Source organism: Engraulis encrasicolus, chromosome 14 (genome assembly GCF_034702125.1).
Source record: "Engraulis encrasicolus isolate BLACKSEA-1 chromosome 14, IST_EnEncr_1.0, whole genome shotgun sequence".
NCBI classification, from domain to species: domain Eukaryota; kingdom Metazoa; phylum Chordata; class Actinopteri; order Clupeiformes; family Engraulidae; genus Engraulis; species Engraulis encrasicolus.
The window spans coordinates 16,946,661-16,956,660 of NC_085870.1; the positions used below are offsets into that span (position 1 = coordinate 16,946,661).

General features: G+C 45.4%; 1 protein-coding gene across 1 annotated transcript in view; it reads left to right on the plus strand.

The window, feature by feature from the left end:
- Nucleotides 1–10,000, plus strand: part of phc2b (polyhomeotic homolog 2b (Drosophila)) — a 60,917-nt gene that overhangs the window by 9,191 nt on the left and 41,726 nt on the right. Inside the window, exon 2 of the mRNA XM_063215104.1 lies at nucleotides 5,367–5,832. Coding sequence (XP_063071174.1) covers nucleotides 5,367–5,832 — 466 coding nt within the window. The remainder of the gene's footprint in view (nucleotides 1–5,366; nucleotides 5,833–10,000) is intronic.

Below are 10,000 nucleotides of genomic sequence, written 5' to 3' on the forward strand. Positions count from 1 at the left end.
ATCATGCCATATGCATGCTATTTTAGGATATATATATATAATCCAGTTTAGCCGTCTGTCTGCGAATACAAAATTGTAGTTGTCAGTGAAGCTAATGTTATTCCTCCCACAGCAGACGGATGATTTAGGGGTTTCACTCTGCAGTAGGCTAGTCCTACGTTTCTGTGCAGTGCCTTGACTCTCTGTATCAATACCCATATTGTTTGTTTCTCACATAAAAATGCAAATGAATAGATATTTATTCTACTATTTGTGTCTCGATTTTATTCCCTATGCTCTATGTATTTGTTGTTGTCGTTGATTTTGTGACTCACATAAGCTGCGTACTTTCATCAACAAGCTGCATAAAAAATATGAACTATGGTAATCACGTAAACCTGTACATGGAGGCATATAAAACACATTGCATGCAGGCTTTGGCGGTGTTGCTTTCCTTCCATGGTTCTGCGGCAATGGAGTGTTGAGGAGAATTGCAGACAAATCCTTTGGTTGGTCCTGGCACGCCTTCACCACTTAAGTCACCAAGCTCATTCCAAAACAGTGAGCAACTGGGCTGTTTTATCACAGCCTCTTGGAAATGCTCCTCATGCCTGCAGATATGGTAGCTAGCTTTTCTCAAAGTTCTTTTTGAGAACAGGGTTTTTTTTATCAGAAAAATGTAAGCACAAAGCTACAGTGACGCCATAGCAGTTGAATCTCTTCTTCAGTCTTCTTTTAAAAGCTTTAGTTAGTTTTGCTTTGGTAAAATGAGAGGTGTAGTATTTGCTGTGTGATGTTTGCATAGATTTGGTCAGTTTTTCATTGCTGTCCTTTCTGCAGTACTACGGTATGTATCTCTTTCAATCAGCAGTGATCTCAATTTACGGTACTTCTTAACTCTTAACTTTTAACCTTTTTACACAAAGCCCATGACATATGTTCCAATTTTTTTGCACTATTCTATGAGTAAAGTCTCACTTGCTTTCAGCTAAAGTGTACTGACCATACTGTTTTATCTTTAGGGCTTATTAATATGATTCCAATTAAGTGATCAAACATTAACTGGAATTGACCCCTTCATAGCATGTGAAATGGAAAATAAAGGTTACAATTCAGAGAATTACATTAATGAAACGGCATACATACCAAAAAGTGAAGCAAATGCATCATTCAACAACGATTCAACAATTCAACAGCACAAATGCAAAATAGTCGATGACTAATTTCAGAAATGATTCTTACAGGAATACTACAATAACTGGTAGGAGCAGAGGGATGTAAAGTATGTTGCCAAGTATTACAAATAAACTACTTTGAGAGCGGTACACTGCAAATGTGGATGCTGTAGTGTAGAAAGACGTACAAATTGGTTAAACAGTTGAAAGTGAAAGAGGGAGGCATAGTCTCCATGCTGCTGCAATATGCAGAGTGGTTATGCCTGTTACTACAATAGAGTGGTTATGCCTGTTCTCTTCCCAGTTCGGCAACCCACTGGGGCCACTGGACAAACCACACATGTGCATTTCCTTAACCGTCATTGTTCATTGTTGGTTTTCACATGCAGTAACAGAACAAGAGAGAGAGAGAGAGAGAGAGAGAGAGAGAGAGCAGCAGACAGAGACGGTGTGTGTGTGTGTGTGTGTGTGTGTGTGTGTGTGTGTGTGTGTGTGTGTGTGTGTGTGTGTGTGTGTGTGTGTGTGTGTGTGTGTGCACGTGCGCGCATGCCAGGAAGAGAGAGAGAGAGAGAGAGAGAGAGAGAGAGAGAGAGAGAGAGAGAGAGAGAGAGAGAGAGAGAGAGAGAGAGAGAGAGAGAGAGAGACGGACAGACATATACTAGACAGAGAGACACAGAGAGTGGCACAGAGAGAAAAAGAAAGAAACAGACACTGACAGTGACAGAGAGTGGAAGTGTGTGTGTGTGTGCATGTGAATAAGGATGTGTAATAGTGTGTGTGTGGGAGGAATAGTGACCCTGTGTGTGTCTGTGTGTGTATGTGTGTATGTGTGTGTGGGCGCATGCGTGCATGTGTGCGAGCATGCGTGCGTGTGTGTGTGTGTGTGTGTGCGCGTGTGCATGTGTGTGCATGCATGCGTGTGTGTGTGTGTGTATGTGTGTGTGTGTGTGTACACAGGAGTGGGTGGGAGGAAAAAGAAGGCCCCAGAGTGATTGACAGATGATGTGAGCCTGAGTAATTTTGTGCACCAGAAATTGAGACAGACAGACAGAGAGAGATTGACATAGAGGATGACTGTGGGGGAGAGAGTTAATATAACAGACAAACATCACAGCTGGACCCACAGAATGAGACATGGAGAGAGAGAGAGAGAGAGAGAGAGAGAGAGAGAGAGAGAGAGAGAGAGAGAGAGAGAGAGAGAGAGAGAGAGAGAGAGAGAGAGAGAGAGAGAGAGAGAGAGAGAGAGATAGAGAGAGAGAGAGAGAGAGAGTGAGAGAGAGAGAGAGAGAGAAGAGGACTAACAGAGTAACACATTGAGTGCAGACACAGTACTACCTAGGATTTCACATGGTCCTTATTACCGATCTTTTTCCATGCAACTTGAACCCTGCCCACTTGATTCTCTCTCTCTCTCTCTCTCTCTCTCTCTCTCTCTCTCTCTCTCTCTCTCTCTCTCTCTCTCTCTCTCTCTCTCTGATTCTCTCTCTCTGATTATCTCTCTCCAATTCTCTCTCTCTCTCTCTCTCTCTCTCTCTCTCTCTCTCTCTCTCTCTCTCTCTCTCTCACTCTCTCTCTCTCTCTCTCTCTCTCCCTCTCTCTCTCTCTCAGTCTGGAAAGAACACTATCTCATCTGGTGGTGCAGGCTCCACCATGCAAAACCTAATCCTGCAGTCCTCATTCACAAACCTCCTCCTATCCGTGTCTGCAATAATACACAGCGTGTGTAAAACCAACACTCCACTCTAGCACATGTGACCGCTGCAAGGCAAGACCTCCAGCTGTAGGCCGTGGGGTCAGGGCAGCCGGTGACACTTTTGGACTGATTACAGACTGTTTTAACTGCCAAACCGGTGCGCCAAGGTGGTGATTTTGAGACTGATTAAATTAAAAAGCTCTCTGTTGGAAAGGTCGGAAGCGGTTTAGCCTGCTGCTACGTGTGTGAAAAGGTATCCTTTCATCGCGCACGCTGCTCAGCCTGGAGCGTTTTTTTTTTTTTCTTTGTCATTGGCCGCTTTAAGAAAGAATGAAAAAAAGCTCCACATCAAAAGTGTTCCCTTGGGGTCTTACTTAACCCTCAACCCTGAGCTTAAGCCCTCACGTTACTAAAAATGTGAACGTCAATCCTTTCCAACTCTCCTCCCCTCTCTTCTTTTCTCGTCTCTTTCCCTCTCCCGCTCTTTAATTTTCATCTCATTTCTTCTTCTCTTCACTCCTCTCTTTTTTTTGGCGCTCTCTACTCTGTTAATCTCTTTTCTATTCCTGTCACATCACCTCTGCCCTCTTTGCTCTCTTTTCCCAAATCCCTGGCCCTGAGCTGCGAGACCGCATCATGGTGCTCAGTCACACAGTAAAAAAAAAATGCAGTGTGAACTCAACACTTGAGGAGTTGATTTAACACTTTCTAGACAGTATTTGGTCCCAGAGTACTATCTATGTGTTGAATTAGCACTGCATTTTACACTGTGCAGACTAGAGCAGGGAACAGGAAGAGTGCACAGCGCGTTTCCTGCTCTGCCGGCTGGGGTTCTCATGACCAGGGCTGTACTGGCCATTTGGCATACAGGGCATATTGCGGTGGGCCCCGCACCCTTGTGGGCCCTGCACCCTCGTGGGCCCGTATTTTCAGAAATGTAATATATATGTATTTTTTTTACATTTCTGAAAATAGGGGCCCACCGGTCTGTCAGTTCTGCGCCGGTAATTATGAGGGGGGCCCTTTCTCCCTAAAGTGCCCGGCCCCTTTTTCTCCGGCAGTCCAGCCCTGCTCATGATAGTAGTGTCTAGTGCTAAATAATTAAAATGTTAATGTTCTCATCTTTCAGCCTCCCCCTCCTCCATCCATCCCCCTCTCTATACCCGCACTGCTCTTTTCCTTCACTTTCATTTATTCTCTCTCTCTCTCCCCATGCGCACTTCCTATTCTCTCCATCCGCTGTGTCCTCATGTCCCCTCTCTTTTCTTTCTCTCTCTCTCCAACTTAATTTATTCTGCCTACATTGTTTCGGCGCCGCTCTTTTCTCCTGCTCTTAATCTTGTCTCCTGCCCTGCGCCTCTTCTGTCCACCCTACTTGCTCATTTTTTTTCCCTTCAAATCCAATTTCCAATCTCTTTTTCTTTTTCGTCTTCACCTTTCTCTCGTCTTTTCTCCTTTGGGCCTGCTCTGTTTCTGAAACCCCCGCCATCTCCTTCCTTTCTCTCTCTCCTACTCTTTCCTCTGTAGTTTGGAGAGTGTGTGTGCACCTCTCTCTCTCTCTCTCTCTCTCTCTCTCTCTCTCTCTCTCTCTCTCTCTCTCTCTCTCTCTCTCTCTCACACACACACACACACACACAACACACACACACACACACACACACACACACACACACACACACACACACACACACACACACACACACACACACACACACACACACACACACACACACACACACACAGCCGTTCCTTTTATCCTGTGCAGATTTGGGTCTGCAATACAATATATTAGGTCGGGGCCTTTTTGAGATGACTTTGTCCTCGGCCCTGCCAAAGCTTTCAGTGGCCCTTGTCCAGCGTAGGAGTAAGATTGTGTGTGTGTACTGTGTACTCATCTATCTCTTTCTCTGTCTCCTTTTGTGTATTTTATGGTGAGTGTGTTTCACTCTCACTGTCAACCTAAGGTGGTCCAAGGTGTCGTCTAGTTTGTGGCTAGTGTGTATACTCATATCTTTCTCTCTCTCCCTCTCTATGCAGTTTGTGGGAATGTTTATACTCATCCCTCTCTCCCGCTCTGTAGTTTGCGTCGAGTGTGCGTACTCATATCTTTCTCTCTCTCCCTCGCTCCCTCTCTTCCTGAAGTTTGTGTTGATTGTGTATACTCATATCTTGCTCTCTTTCCCTCTCTGTGTAGTTTGTGTCGAGTGTGTGACCTCATATCTTTCTCTTTCTCTCTCCCTCTCTCTGTAGTTTGCGGCGAGTGTGTAGTCTCATATCTTGATCTCTCTCCCTCTCTCTGTAGTTTGTGGCGAGTGTGTATATTCATATCTTGCTCTCTCTCTCTCCCTCTCTCTCCCACTCTGTAGTTTGTGTCAAGTGTGTATACTCATAGCTTGCTCTCTCTCTCCCTCTCTCTGTAGTTTGCGGCGAGTGTGTAGTCTCGTATCTTACTCTCTCCCCCTCTCTGTTTGCGGCGAGTGTGTATACTCATATCTTGTTCTCTCTCCCTCTCTGTGTAGTTTGCGGCGAGTGTGCCCGAGGGGTAGCCGCGGGTCCAAGGTGAGGCGGCGGGACAGCAGCATGGAGGGTGAGCAGGGCACCCCCGCCCCCTCCAGCTCCAACTCCACCTCCGTCACCACGACAACCAACAACAACAATAACAACAACAACAGCAGCAGCCACCACAACCACAACAACCACAACCACGCCAACAACACTAGCAGTAGCAGCACTAGCACTAGCAGCAATGCTAACGCTAATGCTAACGGCACCACCAGTGCCACCGGCGCATCCAGCACAAGCGGCACCAGTACCACCACCACCACCGCTGCCACGGCCAGCAGCAGTGCCAACGGAGGTGCCAACGGGGGTGCCAACAGCAACTCCACCAGCACCAGCACCAGTAGCAGCAGCAACAGCGGTGGCCGGCAAACCCTCCCACAGATCTCCGTTTACAGTGGCATTCCCGACAGGCAGACGGTCCAGGTAAGCTAACACTGTGGGTCAATGGCCTGTTACATGACATCTCAATTGTTGTTTTCAGGCTAGTGCCCATTGCTGCTTTCCTGACAGGCCAGACCATCATTTTGAACTATTTCATAATTCAAAAATGTTATTATTACGCTTCTCTGGGGAGGGTTTAGTTGTGCACCAGACAGCCAGCCAAAAAGTAAACGCACTTGGACGCATTACAAAATAAGTTCAACTGTCAGCGATTGGTCCACTCATTTCAAACCAGAGCTGAGCTCACTCCTCCCACCCAAGCATTCCAGGGCATCGCGGATCCAGACGAAAGAAGAATGACTGGTACGAAGTAATTGATGCGGTCTGGTAAAACCAGGCTACGTTCCTGCACCAGTTATGTTCCAGTTCTATTTATGTACCAAGTTATCACAAAGAAAAACTATGTATCTTTCAGTTCTTAGTGTGGATCAACGTTCTGGTTCACTAGCACTGAGATTCTCAGTGTGAGCACATCCACTAAGTTCGGGATTAAGTGTGAGAATGGGCACCAGCACATTTGGCCAGAACACGCTAAATGAGACGCAACGTAGGATCAGAGCAGTCTGCCATGCAGCACAGAATGCCTTAACACAATACAAACCACATCACACCATACCACATTACAACACACTATACCACACTCTAGAACAGTTCCCCACATCACACCACTCCACTATACCACACCACACCACAGCACACCCTTAGCAAAGAGTACCTCACTACACCACATCATAACTACACACCATAACACACCACCACAGCCTATCACACTACATCACAGCCCACCATAACACCCCACACCATCCCACATCACTGCCAGCTTTGGCTGGGCCCAGGACAAAGTCCTCTGAAAGGGCCCCCCACCCAATACATTCAATTTAATGAGGACCCAAATATGGGCCCCCCATCTCCCTGGGCCAGGGACATCTGTCCCTGTCGGCTTCCTTGGCTGCCAGACAGACTGTTTGTGTTAGCCAGCCCTTGACCAGACACAAAGGTTTGATGAGCTGCCCAGCAGGCGTGCAGGCTGTGCAGGTGGACGTGTGGCTGAATGGACCATTTCACTGTAAAACTGCTCCACCACATGGTCCACACACTGCAATGCACCGTACCACACGCACCACACCACACCAGCACATGCATGCACATGGCATGGTGTGGCAATTTACAGCAGACCAGCTACTAAATATGAACATCTTTTCGTAACTTGTCATTGTAACAAGTACAGCAACATTGAGCATTCCTTGGTCATTGACACAATAAATAATTAAAATAAAAGGTTAGAAAAAAAATCTCTCACACATAACCATGTTGTCCAATCATACACATCCACACACCCATGTATATACTAACTTGTCAAACCTCACACACCCACCCACAAATACCACAGTCGTACACGCACACACGAATGCTGTAGGCTTAAAACTGTGCTTTGGTTGCATGATTTAGTGCAATAATGGCCACTGGGTAAAAGCTGTTTTTCAGTCCATTTTTCCTGATTTTCATGGACCTGTATCTACTCCCAGATGGCAGCAGTTCAAACAGGCTTTGGCCTGGGTGTGGTGTATGTCTTGGAATTGGCCTTTTTAGGCAGTGGGTGCTGTAAAGATCATCCTCCAGACAGGAAAGGAGACGGCCGACAATGTTCTCTGCTGCTTTTTAATATGCGAGGCAGATAGATTGGTTTGAGTGACAGAACACAGTTCATTACGCCAGAGTGAAGTGCACCCTGCGGAGTAGCCCACCACTGCATTAGTACTTGTATTAGCCAGGCTGGCTGGCGCCACCGACCTTTCACTCAATTTCAAATTTCCCAGCAACCTCCTCTGTACAGGAAGTGAAAGCAGCCGTTTTCTCAGGGCCGCTGACAGCTTTGGCCAGGCCCGGGCCCAAGATAAAGCCATCTGAAGGACCCTCTCTCACTCAATACATTTAATGTACTGTAGGTAATTACCGTACGACTCAAATCTGGACCCCCATTCCCTCTGGGCCCGAGACAACTGACCCCTTTGGCCGCAACCCTTCTCTCCTGCAGCTGACGCACCGGACTACCACTGCATTGCCACACCACAGCAAAATACACATACTGACAAAATGCACTTCACCAGACAAAGAGCAAGGTGCCGTCTGCCTGACAAAGCAATCCATGGTAGAATAGATGCAGGCCTGTCTCTCTACTAGATTCTGTCCAGGAAAATCTGAATATGAAGAGCTCTTTTCCAAAATGAGATATATCCGTTTTATAGAATGTTGGGAAATTGACATTTTTGTATTGGGCATTCCATTGAATTGCATTGTAAAATGCATTTTATAGAGGTTTAAAAAGTATGTTCTCCAAACATTTGAATGGCAAGAATTCACACATAGATGATATGACTTCTTAACGGCAAATTACAATACAGTATTAAAATGCAAAAAGTCAAAAATGGTGGATATAGCGCTTTGGAAAAGAGCTCTTCATATGAAAAATGACAACAAGGGCATTTTGTGTGAGGTGCTGTGTGCAGTGCTGTGTTGCATGCATGTTGCATTGTTTTTGGCGCAGTATTGCACCTCTTGTTGTGTTTGTTGCATGGCTTTTGCACGTGCTGGGCGCTAATGTTAAACCAATAGCAAACAAAGACACCCTGTGGTCTAGTGATGAATGTGTCTTGTCGCAGTAAAAGTGCCCACTCTGTTGAGGGTTTATTTGCAAGGCTGTTGTTTTCCTGCCAAAGATCGTAATGGGCATGACATTGATGCAATACTGCCACCCTTGTCTCATTTCATGGCTATAATTTATACACCTTCAATGGCCCACTTGGTGGAAAAGTGTACCTACCGTAAGACGCCGACTTCAGTGTTCATTAAAATATGTTCAGCATGCTGGCCCAAATTGTAGAGTCAATTAAAATGAAATAAAAAGGCTGCGCCTTGCATACAGTGTACCGATTTTTATTGCTCATACATGCGCCTTCTTCAGTTATTAGTGGGAATCATTACATCTCATTTGAAGTGCATGGAAGGGCTCATTTAAATGCAACCCCGGTGACACACCCCTCTCGGAGGTGCGCTGCGCTGGCAGTTATTGATGACACACTGTCCCTGTTGCCATGGTAATTATGAGTGGTCATTAATCTCCCCAAACAAAAACCACTTCACCCCTGACCTCCAGACTTGGTGGTGTCACTATAGTCTAGCCCAGTGTTTCTCAACCTTTTTTTAGGCGAGGCACCCTTTCAATTACTGGAAATTTTCAAGGCACCCCAAAGCAACAAGCTGTAACATGGCATATGAATGGCAGATGAAGGACTCAACTGACTAAGCAATATTTTATTCATTTAGACAAAATATGTATTGAATTACATGATTTATTTATCAGCCATGTTTCCGGCACCCTAGTTGAGAAACACTAGTCTAGTCCCACTCAATATCGTAGGCATCATCACCACTTGCATGCCTTACTGCACCTCACTGTTTGCATGGTGGAGAACTATAAATGCTGTCTCTTTTGGACAGTAGCAAACACTTTGAAATTGTTTGCACTGTTTATAAAGTAATTTTTCTAAAAGACATTTTATTTTATAGAGAGGATAATACAAATTCCCTGATTTGTAAATGTTTTCGGTTGAAAATGCACCGCATGATTGGTGTAGTCGGCTATTGCTGCTACAGTAGTTATGTTGAGTAGCATGTAACATTTGCACTGCATTTGAACTATGTTGTTTGTTCACAAACAAAATGTTTACCGCCACCATCAATTTCAAGTATTCTTATTGCCTTCAAAATGTACGTTTGTGTGTCCACCGATAATATTCAAGAACAATCTTGATCTACACACTAGTTCCTGTTCACTATAAAATGATGACAAACTGTGGGCATCATATTATCACTTCTCGGCCCAGGCAAGTTTGAAGAATGGAAGCTTAATCTTACTCTCCGCAAGAATGTCATCATAGTGGAGTGGCATTAATGACATGCTAATCGCTCACACATTCCGAGTTGACTGACGATTAGCAATGTTGACAGACACAGGCCTCAGTGTGTCCTAACACAGTTGAGCTCTGAATGGAGGTGTTGGCTGGAGATCTCCCCCCCACACACTGAAGAGCAGGTCAACCTCACTTCACTTAAGACTCAAGACCCCTAGGTCAAGCCTTATGTCTTGGTT